The sequence below is a fragment of the Pseudophryne corroboree genome, chromosome 6 (assembly GCF_028390025.1).
Source record: "Pseudophryne corroboree isolate aPseCor3 chromosome 6, aPseCor3.hap2, whole genome shotgun sequence".
Lineage (NCBI taxonomy): Eukaryota > Metazoa > Chordata > Amphibia > Anura > Myobatrachidae > Pseudophryne > Pseudophryne corroboree.
This window is the reverse complement of record NC_086449.1, coordinates 282,742,793-282,758,407: the sequence shown is the minus strand read 5'-3', so window position 1 is coordinate 282,758,407 and position 15,615 is coordinate 282,742,793. Positions and strand designations below refer to the sequence as shown.

The 15,615-nt window shown below is 47.5% G+C and overlaps 1 protein-coding gene across 3 annotated transcripts in view; it reads right to left on the bottom strand.

The window, feature by feature from the left end:
- Positions 1–15,615, bottom strand: part of LOC134932055 (tropomodulin-3-like) — a 282,067-nt gene that overhangs the window by 125,243 nt on the left and 141,209 nt on the right. For all 3 annotated transcript variants that reach the window (XM_063926090.1, XM_063926089.1, XM_063926091.1), the window contains exon 2: positions 697–890. In XM_063926090.1, coding sequence (XP_063782160.1) covers positions 697–822 — 126 coding nt within the window. In that variant the 5' untranslated portion in view covers positions 823–890. The remainder of the gene's footprint in view (positions 1–696; positions 891–15,615) is intronic.

Here is a 15,615-nt window from a genome sequence, read left to right as displayed (position 1 = left end):
CATGATTAAAGATGATCACTTGGGTATGCAGTCATTATGAATGTCGACGGTCCATATTAGTTTTAGGTTTAGACTGCGGTTAGAGCTAAAAATGGTATTCACAATGTCTACATTTTGTACCACACTTGATTACTTGTTAGTGTACAGTAAAAACATTGTGGTGCAAATAAATTCATGTATCCAAAGTGAATATATGAAAATGCTTTTTACACAACACAGGTCAAAAAGATTTTACTACTGGCATCTAACGAGCTACTTAAACGTACTGCAGGCTCCAAAATGTGGCATTAACCAGAACCAGACGTAACAAATAATGTGGGGCTGCTTATGCTGATCAAACTGAAGCTGTTCACATTTCTGGAATATAGAATAATTTAAACCATCCCAATAGACAGTGCAGTATACTGTAATATGGTCTACTCCTGTCTATGGGGAGATTATGCAGCAGTCATACTTCCGGGCAGTAATATCTGGCAGCATCAATTTCTCAGCGATGTGTGTGAACGCCAAAAATTAAAGTAGAGCTACAGTACATATTATAAAATTACATTTTCACGCAAAGGATACTAGAAATAAAAAAAATAAAAAAGGTACAGTTTCATAAAATAGGACAGCTAAATATTTTTACCTAATGATATTCTTTATGAAGAAACACCATCAATGTATGGTTTGACCAAGAATCACATATGCACTCACCTCTGGATCAAGCTCTTCAAAGACATTTTCTAGTTGTTTCAGATCAGCTTCAGAGAGGTTTTGAAGGAGTTCATCATCATCCATATCCCTGTATTTGTCCAAGTCTTTCCGAAAAGCCATGGTCATAGTGACTTGTTGGGTGTCCCCAACACCTGACGGCGTTTAGATCAACGATTATTACGGTCAATGTTGATCTATAAAAACAAAACATGAAAATAATATTTTTTTTTTCTCCTTCAAAATAATACTGGATAAAGTAAAGGAGAGAACCTACAGTCAACCATCAAACTTTCCATATGTGCATGACATGGATTTCATAATGTTCAATAGTATAAAAAGCACTGTAATTCATACATTGTAATATACAGTTTGATATACAGATGTGCCCATACTAAGTGCAAAAGACCCCTCAGTCTCACACCACAGTATTGGGATACAGTGGTGCACCACATTATAGGCCATTCGTAATGTGAGTTATGTTCACGTGAGGGTTCATATCTGTTCACAAGAACAGCACTTCCAATTGCACAAAGTGAGCATAAAAGTAGCAGAATATTAGTAGAAAAATAGCATACTACTAGTGAAAAGGTAGCAAAGACTAATCAAGACTGTTGTCTGTACGGAAGACTAGCACTGCAGCTAAACACGGAAAAAGCATGTCATACATAGTATGATTTATGACATACTGTACATGACAATGTACAGTATGACATTTTCCACTTGTAGCTGCATTGTTGATCAGTCAAAATGCTCTTTGCTACTTTTCCCCTAATATTATCTTATTTTTTGGGCTGTTGTGCTACTTTATGCAAATATTGTGCAACTGAAAGTGCTATGTTTAGTACAGTAGTAACAGCAGTCCTAAAATACACTAGGGAAACCTTAGCACAGGACCTAGCACCACTCTAGTGAACGTGTTTGCCAAGAGCAAAGCAGAGTAAGGACGCGTCTGTATTACAACAGCTTACATATAAAATAAATAAATAAAACATCAAAAAGGCCCATCTTATAGTTATTTTCTAAGATATACATTTGCATAAAACAGGTACAGGGTAAGCTGGGTGTACACTACACGATGTGTGCACCCAGCGACATCACAGGCGACGGGACCCAGCATTGGCAAGTGCATACACACTTGCCATTGCCTGCAGCGTCAGAGGGGGCCATGCTGCTTTCGACAGCATGGCCCTCGCTAGCAATGTCTTCCTGCATGCAGGGCCGATGAAGGATGTCGAGCTGTGTATAAAAGCTCTCTCAAAGCAGAACGTTTCTGAAGTGGTATGAGAAGACTTCCCTGTACCCAAGCCATATCTAAAGGGCCTTTGAGAAGGAGGATCCGGAACCACCCCATCTTCTGCTTGTAGAGTGGTTCCGTTACAGTTCCATTACTTAACACTGTTTTATTGTTGGATGAAATATTAAATTGTTTATATTTTAATGCACTGTGTGCGGATTCTCCTATTTAAATTCCACATGCCTTATGAAGGATGACCTTCTAATCCATTGAGAATATCCTGGTGCATATAAAGATATTATTACTGCACAGTCAAAATCTATTTCAGTAAGCAGAATACCAAAACAGTTTCATCAAAACCCTAAAATGTTTTTTCTTATCTTTATTGGCAATCACATTATATTTAACATTGACATTTGTTGTTCTTTTTGGTTCTTATCTTGCATTTTGCCTCATCCCAAGGAAAAAACACATCACCACCATTCTGTCTAATCAAGAGGTGTGGTGCTTCTTTTTCATTTATTTATGAATGTATCTTGACTATTAAAGTCTAGTGCCTCTGAAAGTTTCCTACTTGTATGGTTTTATTTTCATATTGTTTTTAATTGGGTGGAACCAGGAAAAACTCAGGCTGAGTGATACCTTGATTGGAGTACAATTTTAGTCCCCTCAAATTATATACACTACTGTATAAAAGGACACAGCCAAGCAAAATAGTCGCCCATTTTTTGTGGGGTTTTTTGTTTTGTTTTTTTACGGAATATTATTTTACTTCAAAACATACTAACAATCAGCAAATAATCTCAGTCACTGCCCAGCATACAATAAAGATACAAATGCCAAGTCACATATGTTTAATCAGCTTTTAAGCAGGGGCGGATATAGAGGTCAGGCAGCCCCTAGGCACATTATTAGTGCCACCCAACTCCATAATGTCCTTACCTCGTTCATGTCAAGGCCAAACCTCACCCCTCCAGCACTACAATTTGCAGCCCATTGTCCTACCCACATCAGTTGCAAAAGAAAAGAATACAAAAATAAGTTGAAATAACAAAGAATCACCTGGCCTTATCTGCCTGGTGTGCTGCCTCCTAGCAAGTGCCATCCCTAGGCAGGTGCCTCATGTAGCTAATGGGAAATCTACCCCTGATTTTAAGAACACACACTAGCCTAACTTAATATAAAAGCCCACTCCTACAATATTATTGTAGATGTTTAAACCCTGTGCAATATAAAAGATAACTGTGGTCAGCTGTAACGTCAACAATAGAAGCACTAAAAAAATAGGAATTTAAATACCTACCAGTAAATCCTTTTCTCGTAGTCCATAAGGGATATTTGGGAAGGATTAGTACAATGGGGTATAGACGGGTTAAAAGGAGCCAGTGCACTTTAAATTTCTTCAACTGGGTGTGCTGGCTCCTCCCCTCTATGCCTCCTCCTACAGCTCTATAGGAGCTCTATACCAGCTTTATAGGTAAACAGTGCCCAAAGGAGAATTACATACTTGAGAGAAGGAACATAACAAAAAGTGTGGTGAGATTTTCACACCAGCACAACAATATATATCTTAGACAGCAACATCTGGCAACATTAACAGCAACAGCTGAACAGGAACACATAACAGAGAACCTGCAGAAAGTCACCGCACAGAGTCAGGCGCCCAATATTCCTTATGGACTACGAGAAAAGGGTTTACCGTTAGGTATTTAAAATCCTATTTTCTCTAGCATCCATAAGGGATATTGGGGACAGATTAATACGATTGGGATGTCCCAAAGCTTCCAGAACGGGCGGAGACATCTGCAGCACCGCCTGCCAAAACTGGGTATCCTCTTTGGTCAGGGTATCAAACCTGTAGAACTTCACAAAGGTGCTCTTCCCCGACCAGGTAGCAGCTCGGCATAGTTGCAGGGCCGAGACTCCACGGGCAGCCGCCTAGGAAGAGCCCACCGATCTTGTAGAGTGGGCCTTCAGAGACTGCGGAACCGGTAAGGCTGCCGACACATAGTAAGCCTAATCCAACGGGCAATCGACTGCTTAGAAGCAGGACGATCCTTTTTCTGCGCATCATAGAGCACGAACAAGGAATCCATCTTTCTGATCAGTCTTTTTGATGTAAATTTTCAAGGCTCGCACAGCATCCAATGCCTCCGGAGGAGCAGACGTGCCAGAACTGGACGGAATCACGATAGGCTGATTCAAGTGAAACGCAAAAAAGACCAAGTACGGACTTTGCACAACAAGTCCCCCAATTCTGAGACACGCCTAGCAGAAGCCAGGGCCAGTAACATCACCGTTTTCCACGTGAGGTACTTATCTTCTACTGTCGTCAGAGGTTCAAACCAGGACGACTGTAGAAAACGTAACACTACATCCAGATCCCAAGGTGCCGTAGGTGGCACGAATGGAGGTTGTATGTCAAGCACCCCTTGCAAGAAGGTCTGAACTTCTGGCAAGAAAGGCAACTTCTTCTGGAAGAAGATGGAAAGGGCTGAAATCTGGACCTTAATGGATCCCAGACGTAAGCCTTTATCCACTCCAGCCTGCAGGAATCGTAGGAACCTTCCAAAGTTGAATTCTGCAGAGGGATATGTGCGTTCCTCGCACCAAGAGACATATCTCCGCCAGATATGATGTTAGTGTTTTGACGTCACAGGCTTTCTGGCTTGCACCATAGTGGCAATGACCTTTTTGGAAAGCCCTTTGTGAGCTAGGATGTTCCACTCAACTTCCATGCCATCAAACGAAGCCGCTGTAAGTCTGGGTAGACGAACGGTCCTTGTTGAAGAAGATCCCTTCTTAGCGGTAGAGGCCAAGGGTCCTCTATGGACATGTCCAGAAGAGCCACGTACCACGTTCTTCGGGGCCAATCCGGTGCAATCATGATTGCTTCCACTCTTTGATGTCTGATCCGTTTGAGCACCCTTGGGATCAGCGGAAACGGAGGAAACAGGTAGACCAGCTGGTAAGGCCAAGGCGATGTCAGCGGATCCACTGCGCTCGCCTGTGGGTCCCTTTTTTGTGAGCAATAGCAGCGAAGCATCTTGTTGAGACAAGGCCATCAAGTCGATCTGTGGGCATCCCCACCTGTTGATGATTTGCTGAAACACCTGAGGGTATAGTCCCCACTCCCCCGGATGGAGGTCGTAGCGACTTAGGAAGTTCGCTTCCCAGTTGTCCACCCCCGGAATGAAGATTGCGGACAGTGCTCTTGCATTTCTTTCTGCCCAGAGGAGTATTCTTGACACTTCTCGCATGCAGGCCTTGCTTTTTGTCCCTCCTTGTCGATTGGTGTACGCCACCGCCGTGGCGTTGTCCAACTGCACCTGGATCGCCTGATCCCGGAGTAGAGGGGGAATCAGAGCATTGTAGATAGCCCGAAGTTCCAGAATGTTGATCGGAAGAAGGGCCTTTTAGGCAGACCACATGCCATGGAACTGCGCCCCCTGGGTGACAGCTCCCCATCCTCTCAGACTTGCATCCATCGTGAGGAGGATCCAATCCTGAATCCCAAAGCGTCGACTTTCCAGCAGGTTGGAAGACTGTAGCCACCACAGGAGAGAGATTCTGGCCTGAGGTGACAGCCGAATCATCCGGTGCATCTGAAGATGGGACCCGGACCACTTGTTCAGGATGTCCAATTGGAACGGTCTGGCATGCAACCTTCCAAATTGAATCGCCTCGTACGAGGCCACCATCTTTCCCAACAATTTTCTGCAAAGATGAATGGAGACTTGAGCAGGTCGGAGCACCATGCGAACCATTTCTTGAAGTGTTCTTACTTTGTTCTCTGGGAGGAACACTTTCTGTGCTACAGTATCCAGTAGCATCCCGAGAAACAGGCGCCGTAGAGACGGTTCCAGATAGGACTTCTGCAGATTGAGAATCCACCCGTGGTGTGACAGAAGTTGGATAGTGCGACCTATATGGAGCAATAAAAGCTGCTTGGAGCTCGCTTTTACCAGGAGATCATCCAGGTAAGGAATAACATTGACCCCCTGGACCCTGAGTTGAAACATTTCCGCCATCACCTTCGTAAACACCCTCGGAGCTGTAAACAGGCCGAAGGGTAGCGCCTGAAACCGGTAATGATCGTTCAGCAGGGCAAACCTCAGATAGGCCCGATGAGGAGGCCAAATTGAGATATGTAGGTAAGTGTCCTTGATATCCAGGGACACAAGGAATTCCTGTTGTTCCAGGCATGCAATCACCACTCCCAAAGATTCCATCTTGAATTTGAAAACCTTCAGGTAAGGATTCAAGGACTTCAGATTCAGAATGGGTCTCACAGACCCGTCTGGTTTTGGTACTACGAACAGACTGGAGTAGAAATCCTGTCCTCGATGCAGTAGGGGTACTGGAAAAATGACCTGGGACTGGACCTACTTGTTGATGGCCAGCAGTAGCGTACCATGCATATTTTCTAAAGCTGGTAAGCTTGATTTGAAAAATCGTTGGGGAGGAGTACCGTCGAACTACAGCTTGTAACCCTGAGAGAAAAGGTCCTTTACCCAAGCATCTTGACAGGAACCGTCCGAGATGTGGCTGTGGTGACGTAACTGAGCTCCCACCATGAGATCCCCTCGGGGTGGGTGGGCACCGTCATGCTGAAGTCTTTGAGGAAGCAGAGCTGGTGTTCTGGTCCTGAGATCCGGCAATTGCTGGTTTCTTAGGATTACTTCTGGAGCCTCTAGCTGCGTTGGAGGCCCCTCTGGACCTAGATCGAAATCTGGAGGAACGAAGGAAGGTACGTCTAGCAGGCGGAGCTCCCAAAGGGAGAAACGTGGATTTTCAGCAGTAGCTTTGGAAATCCATGCATCCAATTCACCTCCAAAGAGCCATTCACCTGTGAAGGGAAGAGATTCCACATTATGTTTGGAGTCAGCATCAGCAATCCACTGATGCAACCATATGGCTCTGCGTGTAGACACAACCATAGCCGTGGTCCTAGCATTAATATTGCCAATCTCTTTAAAGGGAGTCACAGAGGACTCTTGTCGTTTCCTGAATGTGATTCAGGAAAATAAGATTTTACTTACCGGTAAATCTATTTCTCGTAGTCCGTAGTGGATGCTGGGGACTCTGTAAGGACCATGGGGAATAGACGGGCTCCGCAGGAGACATGGAGACTTTAAGAAAGAATTTATATTCTGGTGTGCTCTGGCTCCTCCCTCTATGTCCCTCCTCCAGACCTCAGCTAGAGAAACTGTGCCCGGAAGAGCTGACAGTACAAGGAAAGGATTTTGATAATCCAGGGCAAGATACATACCAGCCACACCAATCACACCGTATAACTTGTGATAACCTTACCCAGTTAACAGTATGAACAACAACAGAGCATCAGTTCAACCCTGATGCAACTATAACATAACCCTTATTTAAGCAATTGCATTGCAGAAGAAGTCCGCACTTGGGACGGGCGCCCAGCATCCACTACGGACTACGAGAAGTAGATTTACCGGTAAGTAAAATCTTATTTTCTCTAACGTCCTAGTGGATGCTGGGGACTCTGTAAGGACCATGGGGATTATACCAAAGCTCCCAAACGGGTGGGAGAGTGCGGATGACTCTGCAGCACCGATTGAGCAAACACAAGGTCCTCCTCAGCCAGGGTATCAAACTTGTAGAACTTTGCAAAAGTGTTTGAACCCGACCAAGTAGCAGCTCGGCAAAGCTGTAATGCAGAGACCCCTCGGGCAGCCGCCCAAGAAGAGCCCACCTTCCTTGTGGAATGGGCTTTTACCGATTTTGGCAGCGGCAATCCAGCCGCAGAATGAGCCTGCTGAATCGTGTTACAGATCCAGCGAGCAATAGTTTGCTTTGAAGCAGGAGCACCCAGCTTGTTTGATGCATACAGGATAAACAGCGACTCAGTTTTCCTGACTCTAGCCGTTCTGGCTACATAAACCTTCAAAGCCCTGACCACATCCAGTAACTCGGAATCCTCCAAGTCACGAGTAGCCACAGGCACCACAATAGGTTGGTCATATGAAAAGATGACACCACTTTTGGCAGAAATTGAGGACGGGTCCGCAATTCTGCTCTATCCATATGGAAAACCAGATAGGGGCTTTTATGTGACAAAGCCGCTAATTCTGACACACACCTAGCCGAAGCCAAGGCTAATAGCATGACCACCTTCCACGTGAGATATTTTAACTCCACGGTTTTAAGTGGTTCAAACCAGTGTGATTTCAGGAAACTCAACACCACGTTAAGATCCCAAGGTGCCACTGGAGGCACAAAAGGGGGCTAAATATGCAGCACTCCCTTTACAAACGTCTGAACTTCAGGTAGAGAAGCCAGTTCTTTTTGAAAGAAAATGGACAGGGCCAAAATCTGGACCTTAATGGAACCCAATTTTAGGCCCAAAGTCACTCCCGACTGTAGGAAGTGAAGAAAACGGCCCAGCTGGAATTCCTCCGTAGGGGCATTCCTGGCCTCACACCAAGCAACATATTTTCGCCATATATGGCGATAATGTTGAGCCGTCACGTCCTTCCTAGCCTTTATCAGCGTAGGAATAACCTCATCCGGAATGCCTTTTTCTGCTAGGATCCGGCGTTCAACCGCCATGCCGTCAAACGCAGCAGCGGTAAGTCTTGGAACAGACAGGGCCCCTGTTGCAACAAGTCCTGTCTTAGAGGCAGAGGCCACGGGTCCTCTGTGAGCATTTCTTGCAGATCTGGATACCAAGTCCTTCTTGACCAATCCGGAACAATGAGTATTGTTCTCACTCCTCTTTTTCTTATGATTCTCAACACCTTGGGTATGAGAGGAAGAGGAGGAAATACATAGACCGACTGGAACACCCACGGTGTCACCAGTGCGTCCACAGCTATCGCCTGAGGGTCTCTTGACCTGGCGCAATACCTCTGTAGCTTTTTGTTGAGGCGGGATGCCACCTGTGGCAGTTCCCACCGACTTGCAATCTGCGTGAAGACTTCTTGATGAAGTCCCCACTCTCCCGGGTGGAGGTCGTGCCTGCTGAGGAAGACTGCTTCCCAGTTGTCCACTCCCGGAATGAACACTGCTGACAGTTCGCTTACGTGATTCTCCGCCCAGCGAAGAATTCTGGTGGCTTCCACCATCGCCACCCTGCTCCTTGTGCCGCCTTGGCGGTTTACATAAGCCACTGCGGTGATGTTAGCTGACTGAATCAGAACCGGTTGGTCGCGAAGCAGGGTCTCCGCTTGACGTAGGGCGTTGTATATGGCCCTTAGTTCCAGGATGTTGATGTGAAGGCAAGTCTCCTGACTTGACCACAGACCTTGGAAATTTCTTCCCTGTGTGACTGCCCCCCACCCTCGGAGGCATGCATCCGTGGTTACCAGGACCCAGTCCTGAATGCCGAATCTGCGGCCCTCCAGAAGGTGAGCACTCTGCAGCCACCACAGGAGAGACACCCTGGCCCTGGGGGATAGGGTGATTAACCGATGCATCTGAAGAAGTGATCCGGACCATTTGTCCAGTAAGTCCCATTGAAAGGTCCTCGCATGGAACCTGCCGAAGGGAATGGCCTCGTATGATGCCACCATCTTTCCCAGGACTCGCGTGCAGTAATGCACAGACACCTGTTTTGGTTTTAATAGGTTTCTGACCAGTGTCATGAGTTCCTGAACTTTCTCCATCAGGAGATAAACCCTTTTCTGGTCTGTGTCCAGAATCATGCCCAGAAAAGGCAGACGAGTCGTAGGAATCAACTGCGACTTTGGAATATTTAGAATCCAGCCGTGTTGTCGTAACACTTCCAGAGAGCGTGCTACGCTGATCAGCAACTGCTCTCTTGACCTCGCTTTTATGAGGAGATCGTCCAAGTATGGGATAATTGTGACCCCTTGCTTCCGCAGGAGCACCATCATTTAAAGCCATTACCTTGGTAAATATTCTCGGTGCCGTGGAGAGACCAAACGGCAACGTCTGAAATTGGTAATGACAATCCTGTACCACAAATCTGAGGTACGCCTGATGAGGTGGATAAATGGGGACATGAAGGTATGCATCCTTTATGTCCAGAGACACCATAAAATCCCCCCCTTCCAGGCTTGCGATGACCGCTCTGAGCGATTCCATCTTGAACTTGAACCTTTTCAGGTATATGTTCAGGGATTTTAAATTCAATATGGGTCTGACCGAACAGTCCGGTTTCGGTACTACAAACATGGTCGAATAATAACCCCTTCCTTGTTGAAGGAGGGGAACCTTGACCACCACCTGTTGAAGATACAATTTGTGAATTGCAGTTAACACTATTTCCCTCTCGAGGGGGGAAGCTGGCAGTGCCGATTTGAGGTATCGGTGAGGGGGCATCTCTTCGAATTCCAGCTTGTATCCCTGAGACACAATATCTATTGCCCAGGGATCCAACTGGGAGTGAACCCACTTGTGGCTGAAATTTCGGAGACGCGCCCCCACTGGGCCTAGCTCAGCCTGTGGAGCCCCAGCGTCATGCGGTGGATTTTGCGGAAACCGGGGAGGACTTCTGTTCCTGGGAACTAGCTGTGTTGTGCAGCTTCTTTCCTCTGCCCCTGCCCCTGGCAAGAAAGGACGCACCTCTGACTTTCTTGCCTCTTTGTGATCGAAAGGACTGCATTTGGTAATACGGTGCTTTCTTAGGTTGTGAGGAAACATATGGCAAAAAATTTGACTTTCCAGCAGTAGCTGTGAAGACCAGGTCCGAGACACCCTCCCCAAACAATTCATCACCCTTGTAAGGCAAAACCTCCATGTGCCTTTTTGAGTCGGCATCACCTGTCCATTGCCGAGTCCACAGGACCCTTCTGGCAGAAATCGACATAGCATTTATTCTAGAACCCAGTAGACAAATGTCTCTTTGAGCATCTCTCATATATAGGACAGCGTCTTTTATATGCCCCAGGGTCATTAATATAGTATCCTTGTCTAAGGTATCAAGTTCCTCAGACAGGGTGTCTGTCCATGCTGCTACAGCACTACACACCCAGCCCGACGCGATCGCTGGCCTTAGTAAGGTACCTGAATGCGTATAGATGGACTTCAGGGTACCCTCTTGCTTTCTATCCGCAGCATCTTTGAGGGTGGCCGTATCCTGTGACGGCAGGGCTACCCTCTTGGATAAGCGTGTGAGAGCTTTGTCCACCCTAGGGGAGGATTCCCAGCATAACCTGTCCGTTGGCGGGAAAGGGTACGCCATAAGCATCCGTTTGGAAATCTGCAGTTTTTTATCTGGAGATTCCCAAGCCTTTTCACATAAGTCATTTAGCTCGTGTGAAGGGGGAAAGGTCACCACCTGCCTTTTTTCCCCATACATATGAACCCTCTTATCAGGGACTGGGGTTTTCTCTGTGATGTGCAATACATCCTTAATTGCTATAATCATATAACGGATGGATTTAGCCAATTTAGGCTGTAACTTTGCATCATCGTAATCGACACTGGAGTCAGAATCCATGTCGGTATCTGTGTCAACAATTTGGGATAGTGGGCGCTTCCGAGACCCTGACAGCCTCTGCGACATAGGATCAGGCACAGGCTGAGACCCTGACTGTCCTAAGGCTTCAGCTTTATCCAACCTTTTATGCAAGGAATTAACATTATCATTTAAAACCTTCCACATATCCATCCAATCAGGTGACGGCGCCGTCGGCGGAGACACCACATTCATTTGCTCCCGCTCTGTTTCCACATAGCCTTCCTCGTCAAACATGTCGACACAAGCGTACCGACACACCACACACACAGGGAATGCTCTTTTTGAAGACAGTTCCCCCACAAGGCCCTTTGGAGAGAGAGAGAGTATGCCAGCACACACCCCAGCGCTATATAACCCAGGAATAACACAGTAACTTTAATGTTAACCCAGTAGCCGCTGTTTATATTGATTTTTGCGCCTAATTATGTGTCCCCCCTCTCTTTTTACCCTCTTCTACCGTGTATCTGCAGGGGAGAGCCTGGGGAGCTTCCTCTCAGCGGAGCTGTGGAGAAAAAATGGCGCTGGTGAGTGCCGAGGAAGAAGCCCCGCCCCCTCAGCGGCGGGCTTCTGTCCCGCTTCAATGTACAATTTTTGGCGGGGGCTCATACATATATACAGTGCCAACTGTATATATGTGTACTTTTTGCCAAAGAGGTCCCAATTGCTGCCCAGGGCGCCCCCCCCGCGCCCTGCACCCTTACAGTGACCGGAGTATGTGAGGTGTGTGTGGGAGCAATGGCGCACAGCTGCAGTGCTGTGCGCTACCTCAGTGAAGACTGGAGTCTTCTGCCGCCGATTTCGATGTCTTCTTACTTCTTATGCTCACCCAGCTTCTGTCTTCCGGCTCTGCGAGGGGTACGGCGGCGCGGCTCTGGGATCGGACGACGAGGGTGAGATCCTGTGTACGATCCCTCTGGAGCTAATGGTGTCCAGTAGCCTAAGAAGCAGGACCTATCTTCAGAGAGTAGGGCTGCTTCCCTCCCCTCTGTCCCACGATGCAGGGAGTCTGTTGCCAGCAGAGCTCCCTGAAAATAAAAAACCTAACAAAATACTTTCTTACAGCAAGCTCAGGAGAGCTCACTGAAAAGCACACAGCTCGTCCGGGCACAGGTTCAAACTGAGGTCTGGAGGAGGGACATAGAGGGAGGAGCCAGAGCATACCAGAATATAAATTCTTTCTTAAAGTGCAAATGTCTCCTGCGGAACCTGTCTATTCCCCATGGTCCTTACGGAGTCCCCAGCATCCACTAGGACGTTAGAGAAAATAAGATTTTACTTACCGGTAAATCTATTTCTCGTAGTCCGTAGTGGATGCTGGGGACTCCGTAAGGACCATGGGGAAATAGACGGGCTCCGCAGGAGATAGGGCACTTTAAGAAAGCTTTGGATTCTGGGTGTGCACTGGCTCCTCCATCTATGTCCCTCCTCTAGACCTCAGTTAGAGAAACTGTGCCCAGAGGATATGAACAGTACGAGGAAAGGATTTTTGTAATCTAAGGGCGAGATTCATACCAGCCACACCAATCACACCGTATAACTTGTGATAAACTACCCAGTTAACAGTATGAACAATTAACATAGCCTCGGTTCAAGACCGACCAACTATAATATAACCCTTATTGAAGCAATAACTATATACAAGTCTTGCAGAAGAAGCCCGCACTTGGGACGGGCGCCCAGCATCCACTACGGACTACGAGAAATAGATTTACCGGTAAGTAAAATCTTATTTTCTCTAACGTCCTAGTGGATGCTGGGGACTCCGTAAGGACCATGGGGATTATACCAAAGTTCCCAAACGGGCGGGAGAGTGCGGATGACTCTGCAGCACCGATTGAGCAAACACAAGGTCCTCCTCAGCCAGGGTATCAAACTCATAGAACTTCGCAAAAGTGTTGGAACCTGACCAAGTAGCCGCTCGGCAAAGCTGTAATGCAGAGACCCCTCGGGCAGCCGCCCAAGAAGAGCCCACCTTCCTAGTGGAATGGGCCTTAACCGATTTAGGTAATGGCAATCCTGCCGTAGAATGCGCCTGCTGAATCGTGTTACAGATCCAGCAAGCAATAGTGTGCTTTGAAGCAGGAGCGCCAACCTTGTTGGCCGCATACAGAACAAACAGAGCTTCCGTCTTCCTGATCCTAGCTGTTCTGGTCACATAAATCTTCAAAGCCCTGACCACATCCAGGGACTCAGAGTCCTCCAAGTCCCGAGTAGCCACAGGCACGACAATAGGTTGTTTCATATGAAAAGATGAGACCACCTTGGGCAGAAATTGAGGCAGAGTCCTCAACTCTGCCCTATCCACGTGAAAAATTAGGTATGGGCTTTTATATAATAAAGCCGCTAATTCTGAAACACGCCTTGCAGAAGCTAAGGCCAACAACATGACCACTTTCCAAGTGAGGTATTTCAACTCCACTGTTTTGAGTGGTTCAAACCAAGGTGACTTGAGGAAACTTAATACCACGTTAAGATCCCAAGGCGCCACCGGAGGCACAAAGGGAGGCTGAATATGCAGCACGCCCTTCACAAAAGTCAGTACTTCAGGAAGAGAAGCCAATTCTCTTTGAAAGAAAATGGATAAGGCCGAAAATTGGACCTTTATGGACCCTAATTTTAGGCCCAAATTCACTCCCGTTTGAAGGAAGTGAAGCAAACGGCCCAAATGGAACTCCTCCGTAGGAGCAGCTCTGGCCTCACACCAAGTAACATATTTCCGCCATATACGGTGATAATGTTTCGACGTCCTCCGGAATCCCTTTTTCCGCTAGGATCCGACGTTCAACCGCCATGCCGTCAAACGCAGCCGCGGTAAGTCTTGGAACAGACAGGGCCCCTGCTGCAGCAGGTCCTGCCTTAGAGGAAGAGGCCACGGATCTTCTGTGAGCAACTCTTGCAGATTCGGATACCAAGTCCTCCTTGGCCAATCTGGAACAATGAGAATTGCTCTGACCCTTCTTAGTCTTATTAATCTCAACACCTTGGGTATGAGAGGCAGAGGAGGAAACACATAGACCAATCTGAACACCCATGGTGTCACCAGAGCGTCTACCGCTACCGCCTGAGGGTCTCTTGACCTGGCGCAATACCTCTTTAGCTTTTTGTTGAGACGGGACGCCATCATGTCTATTTGAGGCAGTTCCCACCGATCCACGATCTGTGTGAAGACTTCTTGATGAAGTCCCCACTCTCCCGGATGCAGGTCGTGCCTGCTGAGGAAGTCCGCCTCCCAGTTGTCCACCCCCGGGATGAACACTGCTGACAGCGCGCTTACATGGCCTTCCGCCCAGCGCAGAATCCTGGACGCCTCTGCCATGGCCACTCTGCTCCTTGTGCCGCCCTGGCGGTTTACCTGAGCCACTGCCGTGACATTGTCCGACTGAATCAGAACCGGTTTGTTCTGAAGCCATTCCTCCGCCTGGCGCAGGGCGTTGTAAATGGCCCTTAACTCCAGGACATTGATGTGGAGACAAGTCTCTAGGCTTGACAAGAGACCTTGGAAATTTCTTCCCAGTGCGACAGCTCCCCAACCTCGGAGGCTCGCGTCCGTGGTCACCAGGATCCAGTCCTGAATGCCGAACCTGCGACCCTCTAGGAGGTGAGCACTGTGCAGCCACCACAGGAGAGATACCCTGGACCTGGGAGACAGGGTGATCCGTTTCTGCAAATGTAGATGGGACCCGGACCATTTGTCCAATAGGTCCCATTGGAAGGTCCTCGCATGTTACCTGCCGAAGGGGATGGCCTCGTATGAAGCCACCATCTTCCCCAGAACTTTTGTGCAATGATGCACAGAAACCTTTTTGGCTTTAAAAGGTTCCTGACCAGGGCTATGAGCTCCTGAGCCTTCTCCACCGGAAGAAAAACTCTTTTTTGGTCTGTGTCTAGAATCAGGCCCAAAAAGGTCAGACGCGTTGCAGGTACTAGCTGGGATTTCGGTAAATTGAGAATCCAACCGTGCCTCTGCAACGTCTTCACGGACAGAGACACGCTGTCCAGCAACTTCTCCCGAGATCTCGCCTTTATAAGGAGATCGTCCAAGTACGGGATAATTGTGACTCCCTGCTTGCGCCATCATTTCCGCCATTACATTGGTGAAAATTCTCGGGGCCGTGGAAAGACCAAATGGCAACGTCTGAAATTGGTAGTGACAATCCTGTACTGCAAATCTCAGAAACGCCTTGTGAGGGTGGAAAATCGGAACATGAAGGTACGCATCCTTTATGTCCAG